Below are 20,238 nucleotides of genomic sequence, written 5' to 3'. Positions count from 1 at the left end.
CAAGTCATTGTAGTCTCTTTTCTTTGTGCAATTTTTCTTCATTTTAATTAATTTTCAAAAAGCATTTTTAATCATAAAGAGGGATTTAGTAAGAGATTTAGTAATGTTTAGCTTTATTTCAAGACTGAATTTCTCAAGTTGTTCTATAGTACTACAGTAGGGTGTTGTACCGTGTTAGCCATTATGAATGTAGAGAAAAGCCAAGCAAAATGACACCTTTTATTGGCTAACTAAAAAGATTACAATATCAGGCCCCTTCTTCAGGCAAGATGTAATACGGAAACTGAAGTTTCCTGTGTTTATATCCACACACTAGGACAAGAAACAACAATGGTAAATCTTTAAATGAAAAATCTTAAATGTAAAAAATTAATAGGTTCATTCAGGCTAAGATTAGTTAAACAAGAGAGAGGAACAATGTATGGTCAAGATCTTTAGATAAGATAACTGTCCAACAAAGTCATTTGAAGTTTGTGATGAGTTTTTCAAAACAATATGGGTCTGTAGACAGGTTGTCTGTGTCAGTCTGAGAGATGCAAACAGTCCTCATACCTGGCTATAGAACTCTTGTCTCACAAACTTCAAAGGATTTATCATTTTTGGTTGTCCCTTTATTAAATGACAGAACAACGTATAAACTGCACACCATGGATCTTGTAGCAATTGCTTTCTACCACAGTTCTTTTAACACAGAAAAGTGGCTACAAGACCATTTCTCACAAGCTGATTGGTTAATTGTTCTAATTATGCAATGTTTTTTTTATTTGAAGAAATAATTTAAGGATACTAGCTCCCTGGAATCTTGAAGTGAGTAAAAAGATTTCTAGAAGAATTAGATGGATAGAATATTATAGAAATGTTCAGCATTCTTTATTTTAACTTGAACATACATCCGTAAATTAAAAGTATAATAAATAATAATTCTTTACATTTATATAGTGCTTTTCTCACTACTCAAAGGTGTGTCTAATACATAAATAAAGTTTTCATTTAATATTGTCAAGGAAACAAACCACTGACGATAATGTCAAAGACGTAGTTACATGCAACATAGATAGATAGATAGATAGATAGATAGATAGATAGATAGATAGATAGATAGATAGATAGATAGATAGATAGATAGATAGATAGATAAGAAAAATAAAGAAAAAATAATATATAATTAAGAGAATTAGCTATCCATTCATTATTCAACCCACTATATCCTAACTACAGGGTCATAGGGGTCTGTTGGAGCCAATCCCAGCCAGCACAGGGCACAAGGCAGGAAACAAACACGGGGCAGGAAACCAGCCCACCGCAGGGCACACACACACTAGGGACAATTTATGATCACCAATGCACCTAACTTGCATGTCTTTAGACTGTGGGAGGAAACCGGAGCACCCGGAGGAAACCCACGCAGACACGGGGAGAACATGCAAACTCCATGCAGGGAGGACCCGGGAAGCGACCCACTGTGCCACCCATTAAGAGAATTAGAGCCCTTAAATATAGAATTGGATTTTCAAGTCTCTACATGACAGTCCAATGATTAAGTCAGATGCCCAGAGAGGACAGAAAAAATAAAAGAAAACTCCAGTTAAGCTGAAAAAAAAAACCAACATCTGTAGGGGTTCCAGGCCAGGAGACCACCCAGATCCCATGAAGATATGGATATCAGATAAAACCACAGAAACCAGAATCTCTCTAAAGTATTGCACAAAAAATGTACTTTTGAAACAAACTCTTTTATTCCCTAATTATAATGTGCTGAAGTAATTAACAAATCACATAAACATTGAAATAGAATATAAAATACAGAATTAATAATTATGTAAAGAAATGTATCTCTTAATTATATTTGCAATGTGTTATCATACTCAAAGAAAATTTAAAAAAAAAACCACAGGGCAAAAAGTTCATTAGGAGGTAAGAGTTTGTGTGCACATGTGTCCAGAATTATTAAATGAAATCACAATTAAATTTGAAAAGTTAGAGATCACACTGATGATGACGTCTGAATCTGTGTCATCACTGCTGAATTATATTGTAAGAATATTATTTTACAACTTATTCTTTGATTGTATTATAGAAGCTAATAGTTTAAACAGGCAACAAGCTAAAGTATTTTATTAAATATGATCTGCAATTAATCTTTTATCTGTGCATTTTATTGTGTGTTTTAATTAATAAGATTGAATCCTTTAATATTAATGTGGTCTTGTTTCCTATATTTTTCTGATCTCAAAGGGTAAGGTGTAGTTGGGTATCGACATTGAGGTTTCATTTAAGTAAAGTAAAGCGGGGTAGGAATGTTAAATACAGATCTGTCGGGCAATGGCCTATGACAAGTAAATTAAACCTGTTAAAGCTCCAACACCAGGTGCTAGCGTCAGAGATCTGCAACCACGGTGTGAACCTTAAGAGCCCTAAGTTCACCGATGCCTCCATATCTCTCATTGCTACGTCTGGGAAGAAAAGATGGAAAGCTGAGTATCAGTATGCAGAAACACTGCTGCTTTACATTACATAAGTGTAATGCATACTATGTTCCTCTTCACCAATCCTGTGCATGTTCATTATATGTTACTACTGTATGTTGTTACAAATATGCAGATTTCCAATTGGATGAAGCAGCTGATATTAATGGACACTGTTCGAGATTTAATGCTAGTATATAAATAGGGCCTATAATGCTGATGACATGTGCTTGGAATATGCTAGTAGTGCATTGTAAGCTGCTCCTGTTGACAGGAGTTCTTATTACTTCTGTGAATTTGAACATTCACAGACTATTGTCAGACATTTAGTTCTTTCTCAATGTTCAAAAAGCAATATGAAGTCTGCGAGTTACACAACAGTTTTGATTATATGGATATACTGGGGAAGGTTTTCCTTTTATTTGACATATGTAAAAGAATTAAAGATGAGGTATAAAATTAACACATCATGAGGGGAAGAATTAGTGCTGTTAATGTCAGCCTGTCACTTTCCAAGGTTCAGGATGATTGCAAAGCAAAATTGTTCATTCTGAATGGTTGACTGCTCCAAAACCTCCAGACACCCACTGCAGGTAGTCAGCGCTGCCAACAAATGCCAGACGAGGGAAAATCTACACAGAGTAGCTGCTTTTCTTTCCTTCATTTTGTAGAAAATGACATGCAATTATACACTGCTTTAAAACATTCATTGAAATTTGCATTTTCATATTTAAAATACGAGAAACGTACTTTAGTGAGCAAATATTGATTCATTATTAAAGATACAAAAATATATGCTATTTGTGTATCAATGGTGTGGAATCTGAATAGCTGCTATTACACTTCTTATCCTTCACTATATGTAATTGCAAAAAAAAAAAAATGGAAATAACTTACGTCTTGGAAAAGTCCCAGATTGCACATTGAGGATCAGTCGTACCCTGTGGTGGCAACAGAAAAATGAGAGAAATTAGTTCAGAGGTCATTATTCTCTTTGGCATTTCTAGCCATGGTCTGCTGGACTTGGTGACCTTGCTCTCAAGCAAAGAACCAAGTTTAGCAGACTTTTTCTTAATCTAATCAGTAATAATGCACCCTTATTTGAAATAGTTTTAATCAAAATGTGCTTCCCAGCAGGTCATAAGGTTTTCTTAATGTAGAACTCTGAATTAAATGAACTTTCAAAAACCTTTCCAGCACACTCTATATGCAGTGTACTGTACATGCCAAAAATAAATCTGCAGATTGATTAAGAGGATATTTGAATCATTTTCCCAGGCTACAAAGAAGGATGTACACTGTCTTAAAGTACTAGTTATCCAGATTGGCTTGGCTGGCTTGATTTTCTTTTTCAAGCCAAATTATTATGCTCAAAAGATCAAGTCAGCCCTTTGAAATTCAAGAGGAGAAGTCACAATAGATGTCCATAGAATGTTGAAAAGCCCTATTAGATTTTTGTAGGAGCAAAGAAATTCACAAAAAATGATAAAGCATAATTATATAAGGAGTAAAGAATCCTCAAAGCAGCTGCATGGATCTACTGCAATAGACTCCATGAGGACAGAAGATTTTTCAACTTGTTTCCCTGGAGGTACTTCTAAAGGAAGTATGAGGCAGCAAATTTAATTTAGACATGAAACAAAGACGCACACACTCACGAGTACATTCACAGAAAACAACTGATTCATTTTATAAACCTGCTTATTCAAACAGGATCAACTGGAGATGGGTGTATTTTGTCAGCCCTGGACAAGGTGCTAGTCTATCACAAGATTCACTGCGTACATTTCAGACTTACTCAAAACAGAATCTCCCTTAAGCTACACATGTATCTTTGGGTTGTTGGAAGAAGCCAGAATCCCTCAAGAAAGTTCACCTAGAGAAGGGATCCATCCATCCATCCACCATCCATCTACTTTTTACTGCTTAACATGGGCTCAGGTCATGGGGTCAGCAGTCTAAGCAAAGATACCCAGACATTTCTTTTCTTCACTACCTCTTTCAGCTCCTTTGGGGCGATATAGAGGCATTTCCAGGCCAGCAGGAAGAAGTAATTTCTTCAGCGTATCCTGGCTGTGCCTCAGTGTCTCCATCTGGATGGTCATACTCAGGGAGATGCTTCTAATCAGATGTCCGAACCACCTCAAATGGCTCCTTTCTATGCAGATGTTTACTTTGAGATCCTCTTGGACGTTAATGCTCCTCCCCTATATCTACACTTGAGCCTACACACACTTAAAAGAAGGCTGCTGTTTTGTATTCAGGATGTAATTCTTTCAGTCACCACCCAAAGCTGGTGGCCATAGGTGAGGTTTGGAATATAAATCGAAATTGAAAGAATCCCCTTTCAACTCAATACAATGTTTGCTTAACTGTTGATGCTGCGCTGATCTGCCTGTTGATCTCTCAGTCCCCTTTTCCTTCCCTTTGAACAAGACCCCTAGATACTTTAACTCCTCCAGCCCAACTAGGAAAGGGCACTCCACCCTTTTCCAGCTGAGATCCCTGATCTTAGACATGGATGTGCTGATTCTTTTCCCAATTGCTTCACATTTGGCCACAAACCACCCCAGCGCTCATGGCGAAGTCAGGACCCAGTGAAGACAACAGGATCGCGTCATCTGCAATAAGCAAATATGTGATCCTGATATCATTGAACTAGACTTCCTCCATCCCTTGGCTGCACCTAAGAAGATCATGTAAACATTGTGCATAGAGTAACGAGGCTGAGATTATAACACAGGATTCAAAAACTGTGAGTCACAAGTGAAAACTATTGCATCAGTGTGTTATTCAAAGGGAAGTAATGTATTACAGTTATTCAATTTTAGCTCTTTGGAATTATAGCCAACAAAGTGTGCAAGACAGGAGTTGTTCTCTTTGCCTGCTCTTTCAATGGCACATAAGGCCTTTGCTAAAAATACACTTCCATGCCATTTTACCAGAAAAGCCTCTTCTCTTCTCTTCTCTTTTCTTCATTATATAGTGGACAGTTGTCTGGGGTCATTTACATTGTTTAGCGTAACTGACTCTGCGGCCTTTACTTGTCACAAATGAATATTAACCAACATCTGATAAATAAGCTCCTCCCATGGCATGGTAATCCAGTTATGCAAACATGCCCGCCAACCCTGGGGGACCAAGAGACACCAGGAGCTAAATACATTCTGAGAATTACAGTCAGCAAATGGCTTCTTGCTAGTTTCATTGGGCATTCTCAGGCACCCATGAGTGTCAAAGCGGTAGATTTTTGACTAAAGTCCAAAAATGAACTGTCACTGAAACAGGAGAATGCATGCCCTTTCTTTAAAAAGCAGAATGCAGCTAAATGTGTCAGTTTGTTTATGCCTTAAAGAAGTTGAAGAAAAAAATGTTTTAGAATGTGGATCCCCACATCTAAACTCCTGGACATTAGCTGGACTACAGTGATGGATGAAAAAATCTTCGTGTAAAACATAAGGCAAAAGCACATAATCTGATGGATAAATTACATTAAGGAAAGAAATCATGGATCAACACAACATGAATGTACACACCTGAATAATTTCTCAGAATACTTAGAATAATTTCATGTGCACAGTGTAACTGTTACTGTGTAACAAACATCATTGTTAAATAAGTTATGTAACACTCAACTCAAACCCTATATACAAAAGGCAAATAATATATTCTTATAACTTAACATTGCATCTCATTTATGTGAGCCATGTATTATGAACAGAACCCTGTATGAAAAAAGCTTGTAAAATCAATGACAAAACAAAAATCTGGGCTGTTTTAGTTTTTTTTTTTTGTTTGTTTTTATAGCGCTCTAAATTAAAAAAAAAATATGTTGAACTTAGAACTTTCAATTCTGTGTTATAATTTCATATACAGTGATCCCTCACTATATCGCGCTTCGACTTTTGCGGCTTCACTCTATCACGGATTTTAAATGTAAGCATATCTAAATATATATCACAGATTTTTTGCTGGTTCGCGGATTTCTGCGGACAATGGGTCTTTTAATTTATGGTACATGCATCCTCAGTTGCTTTGCCCAGTTGATTTCATACAAGGGACGCTATTGCAAGATGGCTGTGAAGCTGCCCAATCAGAGCACGTATTACATATTAAATAAAACTCCTCAGTGATATACGATATGCTTCCCGTGCAGCGTTTCGCATACTTGAAAGCCCAAACAGCATATATTGATTTTTGATTGTTTGCTTGTCTCTGCCTCTCTCTCTCTCTCTCTCTCTGACATTCTCTGCTCCTGATGGAGGGGGTGTGAGTAGAGGGGCTGTTTACACAGAGACTATTTGCATAGAGGATACGGACGCTCCTCTAAAAAATGCTGAAAGAATACCTTCACATTGCTGCCTTCCTTGTAGCTGCTTTGTCTGGCGGTGCCTCGTATACTTAAAAGCCCTATTGATTATTGATTGTTTGCTTTTCTCTCTCTCTCTCTGATGCACACTTTGAAGAGGAAGATATGTTTGCATTCTTTTAATTGTGAGACGGAACTGTCATCTCTGTCTTGTCATGGAGCACAGTTTAAAAATTTGACTAAAGGGTGTTATTTCGTGTCTAGAGGGCTCTAATAATGTTAGAAAATGTATTTAGAAAATCATAAACAGGTTTACTATGCTCTAACTGCGAAAATATTCGATTTATAAATAAAGAACCCTACTTCGCGGAAATTCATTTATCGTGGCAGAGTATGGAACAGATTAACCGCGATAAATGAGGGTTGACTGTACTACTTTTTAACAATATTTGTTACTGATGAATTGTCTCATTTTGTTTTGTAAAATGAGTTTTGTCCATTTATTTGTGTTTTGAGTCCAGTAATCAGACCACTATCCACAGACAAAGGCAAGAAAGGTATAGTCAGAGTCTTATCAAAATTCTCTTTAATTACTGGCTTTGTCAAAAATGAAGCCAGTAATTGATTATGTAATATCATGAATTGTAGACTATTATTGGAACATTTGCCATCTAAAATCTTTATACAAAGTACAAATGAATATATGTTAACACAAATGCATATTTTATTGTAATGGAGCTGTTTATGAAAATTACTAAAAAGTAATAGAAAATACAATTTTTGACCGTGGCAGTTGTCAACATGTTCTCAGCTTTAGATCTGTGTTGTAAATTTGTCTTGACAGTATTTCGTAATTATATGCAATTACTCAGTAGGTAAAAAATAAATAATGAAATGATTGGGAGGTTGCAGCAGTGAGACTAAAGAGGAAAACAGAGCAGTTTGTAATACTGAACCTTTAATTATAAGAGCTATAGTCACTGTACAGCCTGCAGGAGTTCCTTTGCTTACCAAACCTAAAGTGGTCAGACCTGAATGCCTACCTATTTCCAATATCTCCTAAAGAGATAAAAAGCAGCAAAAACATATGTGCTCAAATGGTTCAAAGTAAACATTTTAAATATTCAAAAACATACATTTTGAAGAACAAACAAGTAAAAAGCTGTAAATCTGAAATCCTTCCATGTACCCAACTCCGTTACATACAAAAATGGCTTCATGGTGTTGCATGTCTGTGCACACACACTGTGATGGCCATGCAAATAATAATTATTCCACTTTATAGCATATAAACCTCTATCCTTCCATCAGGTCAACCACTCAAACTAATCCTGGCCTGTTGGAATTGGCACTTTCTGGAATAACAGCCCACAGACAAGTCAAATTGTCTGCTTATCTTTAAAATCAAGGTCTCAAGAGAATATACAGGTGCCGGTCATAAAATTAGAATATCATGACAAAGTTGATTTATTTCAGTAATTCCATTCAAAAGTGAAACTTGTATATTAGATTCATTCATTACACACAGACTGATGTATTTCAAATGTTTATTTCTTTTAATTTTGATGATAATAACTGACAACTAATGAAAGTCCCAAATTCTCGGAAAATTAGAATATCAATTAAGACCAATGCAAAAAAAGGATTTTTAGAAATATTGGCCAACTGAAAGGTATGAACATGAAAAGTATGAGCATGTACAGCACTCAATATTTAGTTGGGGCTCCTTTGGCCTGGGTTACTGCAGCAATGCGACGTGGCATGGAGTCGATCGGTCTGTGGCACTGCTCAGGTGTTATGAGAGCCCATGTTGCTCTGATAATGGCCTTCAGCTCTTCTGAATTGTTTGGTCTGGTGTATTGCATCTTACGCTTCACAATACCCCATAGATTTTCTATGGGGTTAAGGTCAGGCGAGTTTGCTGTCCAATCAAGAACAGGGATACCATGGTCCTTAAACCAGGTACTGGTAGTTTTGGCACTTTGTGCAGGTGCCAGGTCCTGTTGGAAAATGAAATCTGCATCTCCATAAAGTTCGTCAGCAGCAGAAAGCATGAAGTGCTCTAAAACTTCCTGGTAGACGGCTGCGTTGACCTTGGACCTCAGAAAACACAATGGACCAACACCAGCAGATGACATGGCACCCAAAACCATCACTGACTGTGGAAACTTTACACTGGACCTCAAGCAACGTGGATTCTGTGCCTCTCCTCTCTTCCTCTAGACTCTGGAACCTTGATTTCCAAAGGAAATGCAAAATTTACTTTCATCAGAGAACATAACTTTGGACCACTCAGCAGCAGTCCAGTCGAGACGCTTCTGACGCTGTCTCTTGTTCAAGAGTGGCTTGACACAAGGAATGCGACAGCTGAAACCCATGTCTTGCATATGTCTGTGCGTGGTGGTTCTTGAAGCACTGACTCCAGCTGCAGTCCACTCTTTGTGAATCTCCCCCACAGTTTTGAATTGGTTTTGTTTCACAATCCTCTCCAGGGTGCGGTTATCCCTATTGCTTGTACACTTTTTTCTACCACATCTTGTCCTTCCCTTCGCCTCTCTATTAATGTGCTTGGACACAGAGCTCTGTGAACAGCCAGCCTCTTTAGCAATGACCTTTTGTGTCTTGCCCTCCTTGTGCAAGGTGTCAATGGTCGTCTTTTGGACAACTGTCAAGTCAGCAGTCTTCCCCATGATTGTGTAGCCTACAGAACTAGACTGAGAGACCATTTAAAGGCTTTTGCAGGTGTTTTGAGTTAATTAGCTGATTAGAGTGTGGCACCAGGTGTCTTCAATATTGAACCTTTTCACAATATTCTAATTTTCCGAGATACTGAATTTGGGACTTTCATTAGTTGTCAGTTATAATCATCAAAATTAAAAGAAATAAACATTTGAAATACATCAGTCTGTGTGTAATGAATGAATCTAATATACAAGTTTCACTTTTTGAATGGTATTACTGAAATAAATCAACTTTGTCATGATATTCTAATTTTATGACCGGCACCTGTACAGACACAGGCAGAAGGTATCCATGTCCGAAAAGAGAGCTGACATCTTGGTGAACCAAAAACTTTATTTTATATATCACCTTCCAAATACATAATGTAATAATAATAGAAATTGTAAAACCAGTGTCATAACATTGTGAAATAAATATTCCTGATTTTTTATTTTCATATATTAATTAAAACTCAGTGTCTCTCTGCTACAGTGAAAGTCACTCAGTGAAGGCTGCATGAAGTGATGGCCTAAAACTAAATTTTTCCTATTGAAATGGCAGGCAAAGATGTAATAAAAGCATTCCAAACAACTCCACAAAAGTATTTTCTGTTTAGAAGCTTCTTTAATAAAAATCAAAAGTCTGGAAGCTGACAGTTAATCTGTTATTTATGGCTCATTGTGCAAAATATTACAATTAACGATGAAACTGAAGGCATGAAACAACATCTTTGCCAAATAGAAAAACACTGTGACGTGTGAATTAACAGCATGCATTTTTCTTCCCATCTTATTGAATAGCGTGAAATGCAGCCTCTTTTTTTATCTTCATAATTATTATGTGATGGATTCAGTTCCTCCACTGGGCAACTTCAGTTGTTTAGCTGTAACACATTGAAATGTATTCACTTGAATCAAAGAACTTTCTCATTTCATTCAGGCAGTTCTTGGCTGTAAGACAGACTTGACCTTCATCTTTTAAGAAAAGGGAAAATATTGAAATATTTATATATTTTCAAAATATATTAATGCTCACTTTAGCCTGAAATTTAAGACAGGATATGGTATCATATTTTTGGGTATTAATCAACGGATGACCAAGCAGAACGTACAAGTTGAAAATATAATGAGTACTTTAGCCCCCATAAAACATGAACACATTAGCTTTGTGTTCAGTATCAAATCACCATGAAATATCAACTAACAACTTAGAAAGCTGCACAAGTCTAAGCTGCACAAGTCATTGTTGCTTGTCTTATTGCAACCTACCCAACAGTTGTTATCTTCAGATTCCTCCTTTTCATCGTTCCAAACCTTTCCTATTAAACTTTAAATGCTCTTTTTTGCTTTATGGTTTTTACCATATGTACTGTAGCTCTTATGCTAGGCATATCCATGAAACTCCACTAGTGTGACTCAGTTAGATGCGGAAAATCTCCCATTTTTCTTTCCTGAAAACTCAGTCTTTATTTCATTTACCCTTTTGTACCATTCTGATGATCTCTGTGCCGTTTATCACATTTGCTGTATAGTTAATCTAATGTAACATTTTATAAACTGTTTACATTTCCCCCCAAATGTGTACTCCCTGGGGTTTAATTTCTATACCTAATATATTTTATTATTTATATTGTGATATAGGGGGAGAGTGAGAAATCAAATTATGCAATATAATGCTGCTAGCTTATCTGAAGCTGATTTCCCTAATTTGCACATTAACTTGATGTTAGCATGTTGTTCAAACTGCGACATTGCGCTGAATGATTATGCATTTAGTTACTTATCATGTTGTATTTTGTTTAGCCAAAACTTGCATTAGACAGCAGATTTCACATGGAGCTTTACTTACTTTTTTATGTTTTAATTCATAGTCATCTAGTTTAGGCCATTGAGGTATCTTTAATAATACCCCCTTAGACACTGGATAACTTTAAGCATTTGATTTAAAAATGTCAGTTTTTAAAATGTCATTATATACAGTTAGATCATTTTGTTTTTTGCTACAGCTGTGTTAATGCAGCCACCATATCAAGTGGCATATAAGGGACCATTACCCTTTTATTCTCCTAGGTGTTTGGCTTCACTCCTTTTTTGGCTAAGTGATCTGTTCAGACCACTGAGCATGACAAAATCTGTGCCATCACAAGCTAGACTCAGAATTAGACTACCACCAAGGTAAAGTCTTTGGAATTGCACAACCCCAGCTGTACTATTGCTATTTATTTTTACCATCTTCTAATGAGGTGAGAATTACAAAATAAGCCTTCAACCTTCAGGTAAGTATCTCCTCTAAACTTATTTTTACCTGGAGTTCTATTTTTCTTCAACATGTTTTTTGGCCTTTAGAAAACTTGACATTCTTATCACTTACTAAATGTGTGGTCTGTTGTGAATGTTAAGTATCTGTGCAGCACTCCACACAATGGGTCTATGAAGAGCATTAAATAAAATTAAACTGAATTCTGGGAGCTCAATAACAGTTGGCTTAATGATGTGACAAAAGGTTACAGTGCTGGGCAAGCAGAAAAAGGAAGACTGGAATCATGATGGGGTTATTTTGTAAATCTGGAGTATATTAAAAAGTGCATTCATGGAAAGCAATACAATTTTTCACATAAAAAATAGACGTTCAATAAAACATCATTTCTTCCTCTTCTTAATGTGGTATCAAAGATTCCTAATTAGAAATTACATTTTTTTTCAATGTGCATTTCAGAATGAATATTGTTATATTTGCAATTGTGGCAGAACGTGACATTTATAGAAAGAGGAGTAAATGACTTGGTATTTGTAATAGTAGAAGCCAAAAGAGTAAAGGACAGTGCTGACTGGGACTTGCTGAACCATTATGCTCCCTCAGTATTGGACGGAGGTGTTTTGGAACATTTTCCCTTCTTTAAACTTGCATCCTAAAACCAATTATAATTTGTGATTAGGCAGATAACTACACTGACTATTAATTCACAGCAAAAGCGACACATTGGCTCTCATCCATCCACTTTACTCCATATTGAAACACTACCTAGTTTTCAGACATTCTTGTTTGGTAACTTCGTAACATTTGTGAATCAGCTTGGGGGTAAAGTACATTACTGCAATTTATTTTTGTTTTGAGTATGAATTGTTTGTGTAGCAAAGAAGCTGAGCTTCTGAACTTCAATAAATGTGGATATGACTTACAGTCATATGAAAAAGTTTGGGAAGCCCTCTTAATTCTTTGCATTTTTGTTTATTTTTGCTTTCAAAGTAGCAACTTTCTTTTAATATATAACATGCCTTATGGAAACAGTAGTATTTCAGCAGTGACATTAAGTTTATTGGATTAACAGAAAATATACAATATGTATCATAACAAAATTAGACAGGTGCATAAATGTGAGCACCCAATAGAAATATTACATCAATACTTAGTTGAGCCTCCTTTTGCAAATATAACAGTCTCTAGACGCCTCCTATAGCCTTTGATGAGTGTCTGGATTCTGGATGGAGGTATTTTTGACCATTCTTCCAAACAAAATCTCTCCGGTTCAGTTAAATTTGATGCCTGCCGAGCATGGACAGCCTGCTTCAAATCATCCCATAGATTTTCAATGATATTCAAGTCAGGGGACTGTGACGGCCATTCCAGAACATTGTACTTCTCCCTCTGCATGAATGCCTTTGCTGATTTCTAACTGTGTTTTGGGTCATTGTCTTGTTGGAATATCGAACCCCTGCATAACTTCAACTTTGTGACTGATGCTTGAACATTATCCTGAAGAATTCATCCGATCCTCGACTTTAACAAGGGCCCCAGGCCCTGAACTAGCAACACGGTCCCACAGCATGATGGAACCTCCACCAAATTTGACAGTAGGTAGCAGGTGTTTTTCTTGGAATGCGGTGTTCTTCTTCCACCATGCAAAGTGCTTTTCTTTATGACCAAATAACTCAATTTGTGTCTCATCAGTCTAAAGCACTTTGTTCCAAAATTAATCTGGCTTCTCTAAATGAGCATTTGCATACAACAAGCGACTCTGTTTGTGGCATGAGTGCAGAAAGGGCCTCTTTCTCATCACCCTGCCATACAGACGTTCTTTGTGCAAATTGCGCTGAATTGTAGAATGATGTACAGATACACCATCTGCAGCAAGCTGTTCTTGCAGGTCTTTGGAGGTGATCTGTGGGTTGTCTGTAACCATTCTCACAATCCTGTGCATATGCCACTCCTGTATTTTTCTTGGCCTGCCAGACCTGCTGGGTTTAATAGCAACTGTGCTTGTGGCCTTCCATTTCCTGATTACATTCCTTACAGTTGAAACTGACAGTTTAAACATCTGAGATAGCTTTTTGGACCCTTCCCCTAAACCATGATACTGAACAATCTATTCTTTCAGATCTTTTCAGAGTTTCTTTGAGGATCCCATGCTGTCACTCTTCAGAGGAGAGTCAAAGGGAAGCACAACTCGCTACTGCCTTAAATACAGTATCCTCTCTCATGATTGAACACACCTGTCTATGAAGTTCAATACTGAATGAGCTAATCCAACCAATTTGGTGTTGCAAGTAATCAGTTTTGAGCAGTTACATGCATTCAAATCAGCAAAATTACAAGTGTACCCACATTTTTGCACAGTCAGTTTTTCATATTTAATTTAATTTCATACAACTAAATACTGCTTCACTAAAAATCTTTGTTTGGAAAACACCCCATTACTCAGATGTTCCTAGGAAAAGAAAGACATACCACTGTTATCTTTTTCATTGAAAGTACACTAATTATTATGCAGGCTGAGAGGGGTTCCCAAACTTTTTTATATGACTGTATAGCACATTTATCTTTCATTAAAATGTATAAATATGTTGTCCTGAAGATCCATAAATCAATTTGGAGGAAGTGAAAAATACAACCAAATGAAATCATTTTTGAGCAAAAGGTATTAATACAGTAGGATAATAAAATATTATGATAAACTAAAAATGGGACTGATTTTATTGTACTACTGTAAATTTAATTTGTGAGTATTTATTTCTACCTCACTGTTTATTGGCACAGCTGAAACTCAAAGTAAAGCTTCTCTTGAGGGGTTGAAACCAAAATATAACACCTCCCCAACCCCACAAATTGTTTTCCTGACAGCCCTGTTAGCTGTTCACCGTATCAACCCTGCAAAGAAACTTCCTTTTCAATTTAATTTTTTCCTTTACTATCCAGAGCTGATGTCCATAGACTTTGATAAAGATGTAAACTAACCAATAAACTGACAGCATCACTGCCTTCACTACACCAATCTGACATGACATCTTTACACTTTTGGTGCTGCACTGATTCAGAAGTTGATCTCATAATCATCTCTGTTTTAGTTGTTAAGGAATCCCTGAAGTGCATGAACTCCTCGACTTGGAGCAGCTGCTTGCCCCTTGCCTGCAGAGCCTAAGTCATTTTTCTATGTAAGAACACCATGACCTCAGATTTGGAGGTGATGATTCTCATCCTAATTGCATTACAATCAGCTGTGAAGTGTTCTGGAGATTAGACTTAGGCCAACATGATGATGTCATCAGAAAACAGAGGAGATTTAACTCTTAGGTTTAACAAACTGGATACTCTCCAAAGCTAAGCTATGTTTTTATTATCCAGTCTATGAAAATTATGAACAGGTGGGAAGACAAGACATACCTTTAGTGGAGTCCAATGCTCACGTTAAAGAGCAGCCCTGAAACCGTATAGTCTTTTAATTCCTTACACAAGATACCACAGGGTATATGGTCACATGTTTTTTCCAGGTCCACAAAGCACATGTAGATAGGTTTTCCAAACTTCCATAACCTTTCAAAGAGTTGGTACACTGTTACATGGCCAGGATGAAATTCACATTGGTCCTCCTGAATCTCAAGATAACTATAGCATGTAGTCTTTTTTCCAGTACCACAGTATAGGCTTTCATAGGTAGGCTGAGGAGTGTGATCCACCTCCCCAGGGTAAGTGAGATATCACAGAGACTGTTTTCTACTTTGGGTGAAAAACATTATCCTCAGCTGGCAATGTCATTGAAAAGTGGAAGCAGCAATTTGAACAACTTCTCAATTCGATAGGCGTTGTAACAGAATCATTGGTTGGGTTTGTCTTTGTGGCTGACATTGCTGTATTGACTAAAAGCTCCAAAAGAGGTCAGAGAAGTGAATGAGATCTAATTGGAAATGCTGAAAGTACTAGATACTGGCAAACACAATTATTGTAATAAGTTTGCTATATATTCACAGTTAAATATCTTTGTAGGTCAAAAAAATGTTTTCAGTAGTGCTACCCATATGAGACTCTAAAAATGACTCATTAATTTACTGTAAATTGATTCAGTACATAATATGCTCTGAAACAAAGCTGTTAAACTACCCATCTATAATTATAATTGGAAGAAAGTTTTTAGAAAAGCTAGTGCTTTTCGTGAGACTGTATAAATTACAAAGGATTTTAAGTACAATACCTTGTGGGATAGCCATGGCATCTGAATACAGGAGTCGGAAGAAATTTCTAACACCCAATGAAAGTATCAATAGTGTGAACGGAAGTCACAACGATTATGACGCTTCAATGGAGGACCATCCCCAAGATGACAGAAAGCCGTCCAACTCAGCTACAACTAAACTTCAATCAGAAAGGGCAACTTTGTCTCAAATTTTGCTGCTACCGTAAGAAAGGGAAACAAAACGGAGACGACTGAACGTATACACGGTAAGCGCTGTCTTTTCTGTGATAAAAAGCATGATCTTAATGACTGCAACGCAATCCAGAATTTAACTTATGAAAGTAAAATCGACTTTTTAAAATCTAAGGGCTTATGCTTTAAATGCCTAAAACAAGGACATCTTTGCAAAAATTGTGAAGAAAAGAGTAAATGCAGCATATGCTCCCATTTTCACCCAGTTATTTTACATATAAATAAAGAAAAGAACTCTGAGGATAAAACTAAACCTCTTAAAGAAGAGAGCGCTAAATTGAAATAGAAAGGCACTACTTCTACAAATGCGCCCATAATATTGAAAGAGTCTTGTATAGCTACCGGGGCCGGAAAATTCATTTTAGCTGCGGTTCCAGTTAAAGTTAAGTCCAAAGGGAACGAAAAATATATTGAAACATATGCTCTAATAGACTCATGTAACTCAGCCACATTTTGCACAGAGAGCTTACGAGAGCAATTAAACCTTTCAGGAAGAAAGTCGCACCTATATCTCGACACCTTAGAAAATCCAGAAAAGCCATTAAAATGTAAAGTCTTATCCAGCATACAAGTCTGTGGGCTAGAAGAAAACACATTTTATGACTTACCAGAGGTGCATACAGCACATGTTATACCTGGATATAAAGATAAAATTCCTACTCAAGAAGATATTATAAACTGGCCTTACCTTAAAGATGTGCATCTACCCCAAATAAATACAGAAGTAGGTTTGTTAATAGGCACAGTGTTCCATAAAATCATGGAGCCATTTGAAATCATACATAGCGAAGGAGACGGGCCTTTTGCAATGAGAACAGTTCTAGGATGGATTGTTATTTGCTTTACAAAGGAGTCAGACAATGAAAGATTAAAAAGATGTTCAGTCAATTATGTGACAATAAAAGAGGATGAGCAAATTTTACTCCAGCAATACAATACAGACTTTCCAGAATGCAGCTGTGAGGAAAAGGAAAAAATGTCACAGGAAGACATTAAATTCATGCGCATAGCCTCAGATACTGCAAAACTAATGGATGGACACTATTGTATTACCCTACCTTTTAAAGGTGAAACAAAGTGCCAAACAACCGTTGTGTTGCAGAACAACGTGCTATAGGACTTAAAAGGAAACTTAAAAAGTATCCAACATTCCATGAGGTTTACAAAACTTTAATGAAAGATATTTTAGACAAAGGATATGCTATCAAGGTATCCACTGAACAGCGGACCCTTGAAAAAGAGAGAGTGTTGTACATACCTCATCATGGAGTATATCATCCAAAGAAAAAAAATAAGAGTGGTGTTTGATTATACAGCCACTTATCAAAGTTTTTCTCTAAATGAACAGTTAATGAAAAGACCTGATTTAACTAATACACTCATTGGAGTTCTTACAAGAATCAGAGAGGAACCAATCACTCTCAGGCATCAAGAGGATTGACTATAGAAAGCTTCATCAAAAGTAAGGCTTGGATACAAAGCCCAAACTTCCTGCTACAAACCAGAGCATGAATGGCCTAAGAGACCAGATGAACTGGACCAGTCTACTAGCGACGATCCGGAAATCAAAGGGTGTGTAGTAAATTTTGTAAGTGTAGAAGAAAAAACTGAACCAATTAATAGACTTGTAGAGTACTATTCAGAATGGTACAATTTAAAGAAAGCAATAGCTTGGTTCCTTAGGTTTAAAGAAGTGCTATTGCGTTTGAAAGGAGAAAGAAAGGCAATTCAATATACAGTAAGCCAATCTGGACACAGCCCAGAAAAACAAAAGACATTAATCACAGAACATATGAAGGAATACAAATCATCAATGAGACTAAAGCCACTGTCTCTAGAAGACTTGTCTAAAGCAAAAAACAAACTTATTCGCCTCAGTCAACTACAAGCTTACCCAAAAGAAGTTAAAGCCCTATGTAAAAATCAGCTTATAAAGAAAGGTAGTAAAATCATCAAACTGGATCCAGTTCTACAAGAAGGAATATTAAGAGTATGGAGGATGGCCGGCTGTTTATCCCGGCCAATACCCCCAAGCCGCCAGGTGGAGCCCTCCTTGCAGCATGGAGGTTCCCAGAAGACCAGCAGGGCATCACGGACAATGGAGTTTTTATGCACCGCGCTGCTGGATGCCATGGGGGCCACGAGAGGGAGCTGCTGGGAGGACCGAAGAGTTCTTTGTGCCCTATGACCCAGAAGTTCGTCATAGGAAGAGCGACGGGCTTCCAGGTTGAAAAGAAAAGGACTATTTACCCTGACCCTGAAGGAATAAGGACTTGTGGACTGTTGGGCAGGAACACCTCCGGGTCAGGGAGTATAAAAGGACTGTGGGAGCTCCCAGACAATGAGCTGAGTTGGGAGGCAGGGTGGCTAAGCGTCTGGGAGTGGAGGATTGGTTTATTGTATTTTTGTGATTTATTATTGGAGAATTGTGGAGAGGAGCGTGCTTTGTGCACATAATTATTATAATAAATCCTATGATTGGACTTTTATCTGGTGTCTGACGTGTGGTCCGAGGGTACAAGGGTGCGAGAAAAACCCGTAACCTATCACAAGAGTCAGAGGAAGACTCAGCAAATCTGCTATGCCAAAGGAGGCCAAGCACACTGCAATTGTTCATAAAATCTCACATATCGCTACACTCCTAATTAGATATCTTCACCAAAAACATAGATACTGTGGACGTAATTATTTGTTAGCAGAACTACGGCAAAAATACTGGATACCTCAAGCAAACGAATCTATCAGAAAAATTATTTCAAAGTGCACTACGTGCAGAAAATACAATGCGAAAGCAGGTGAGCAAAAAATGGCAGATTTGCCAGAAGATCGCCCTAGCACCAAACAAACCACCTTTCACTAATGTTGGAGTCAATTATTTTGGTCCTTTTTTTTGTCAAAAGTGGACAAAGCTTAGTCAAAAGGTATGGAGTAATCGTCACCTGTTTAACAACTTGAGCCGCTCACATAGAGATTGCGCATAATTTAGACACAGATTCCTGCATCCTAGCCATACTCAGATTTAAGAGTAGAATAGGTCAGGTTAAAATCATGCACTCAGACAATTGGTAATTATAATTGGTAGAAAGTTTTTAGAAAAGTGAATTTGAATTAAATTGCACTTTTTCCACACAGTTAAACCCTGTAATTAGTCAAGTGATATTGAAAGCCCATCATAGAATGCAGAAACCTGAGTAATTTTCACACAAGGTAAAAATAATATCTACTGATGAAGTTGCAATTTTATGAAATTGTCAGTCAGCAGGAGCTCCTCATTTTCATACAGTCTTTAAAAACTTTCCAGAATTAAAGGTAGTTTTTCAATATTCTACATATCTTGTCTCCTACTATCCATCAATTTTCTTCTTCTTCTTCTTGTTCTGGCTGCTCCTGTTAGGGGTTGCCACAGCGGATCATCTTCTTCCATATCTTTCTGTCCTCTGCATCTTGTTCTGTTACACCCATCACCTGCATGTCCTCTCTCACCACATCCATAAACCTTCTTTTAGACCTTCCTGTTTTCCTCTTCCCTGGCAGCTCTATCCTTAGCATCCTTCTCCCAATATACCCAGCATCTCTCCTCTGCACATGTCCAAACCAATGCAATCTCACCTTTCTGACTTTGTCTCCCAACCGTCCAACTTCAGCTGACCCTCTAATGTACTCATTTCTAATCCTATCCATCCTTGTCACACCCAGTGCAAATCTTAACATCTTTAACTCTGCTACCTCCAGCTCTATCTCCTGCTTTCTGGTCAGTGCCACAGTCTCCAACCCATCTCTCCTAAACACCTCCATGCTTCCATAGGTATGTCATCTGGACCAGCGGCCTTTCAATTTTTCATCCTCTTCATAGCTGTCCTTACTTCCTCCTTGCTAATCCGTTGCAATTCCTGATTTACTATTTCCACATCATCCAACCTCTTCTCTCTCTCGTTCTCTTCATTCATCAGCCTCTCAAAGTACTCTTTTCATCTGCTCAGCACACTCTCCTCGCTTGTGAGTATGTTTCCATCTTTAACCTGTATCACCCTAACCTGCTACACATC

The 20,238-nt window shown here is 37.3% G+C and overlaps 1 protein-coding gene across 10 annotated transcripts in view; it reads right to left on the bottom strand.

The window, feature by feature from the left end:
• adgrb2 (adhesion G protein-coupled receptor B2) overlaps positions 1-20,238 on the bottom strand; it is a 1,037,854-nt gene that overhangs the window by 352,964 nt on the left and 664,652 nt on the right. For all 10 annotated transcript variants that reach the window (XM_039740905.1, XM_039740908.1, XM_039740904.1 and 7 more), the window contains one exon: positions 3,363-3,406. In XM_039740905.1, coding sequence (XP_039596839.1) covers positions 3,363-3,406 — 44 coding nt within the window. The remainder of the gene's footprint in view (positions 1-3,362; positions 3,407-20,238) is intronic.

Source organism: Polypterus senegalus, chromosome 17, assembly GCF_016835505.1.
Source record: "Polypterus senegalus isolate Bchr_013 chromosome 17, ASM1683550v1, whole genome shotgun sequence".
Lineage (NCBI taxonomy): Eukaryota > Metazoa > Chordata > Cladistia > Polypteriformes > Polypteridae > Polypterus > Polypterus senegalus.
The sequence above is the reverse complement of the archived record's forward strand: the minus strand, read 5'-3'. Positions and strand labels throughout refer to the sequence as shown.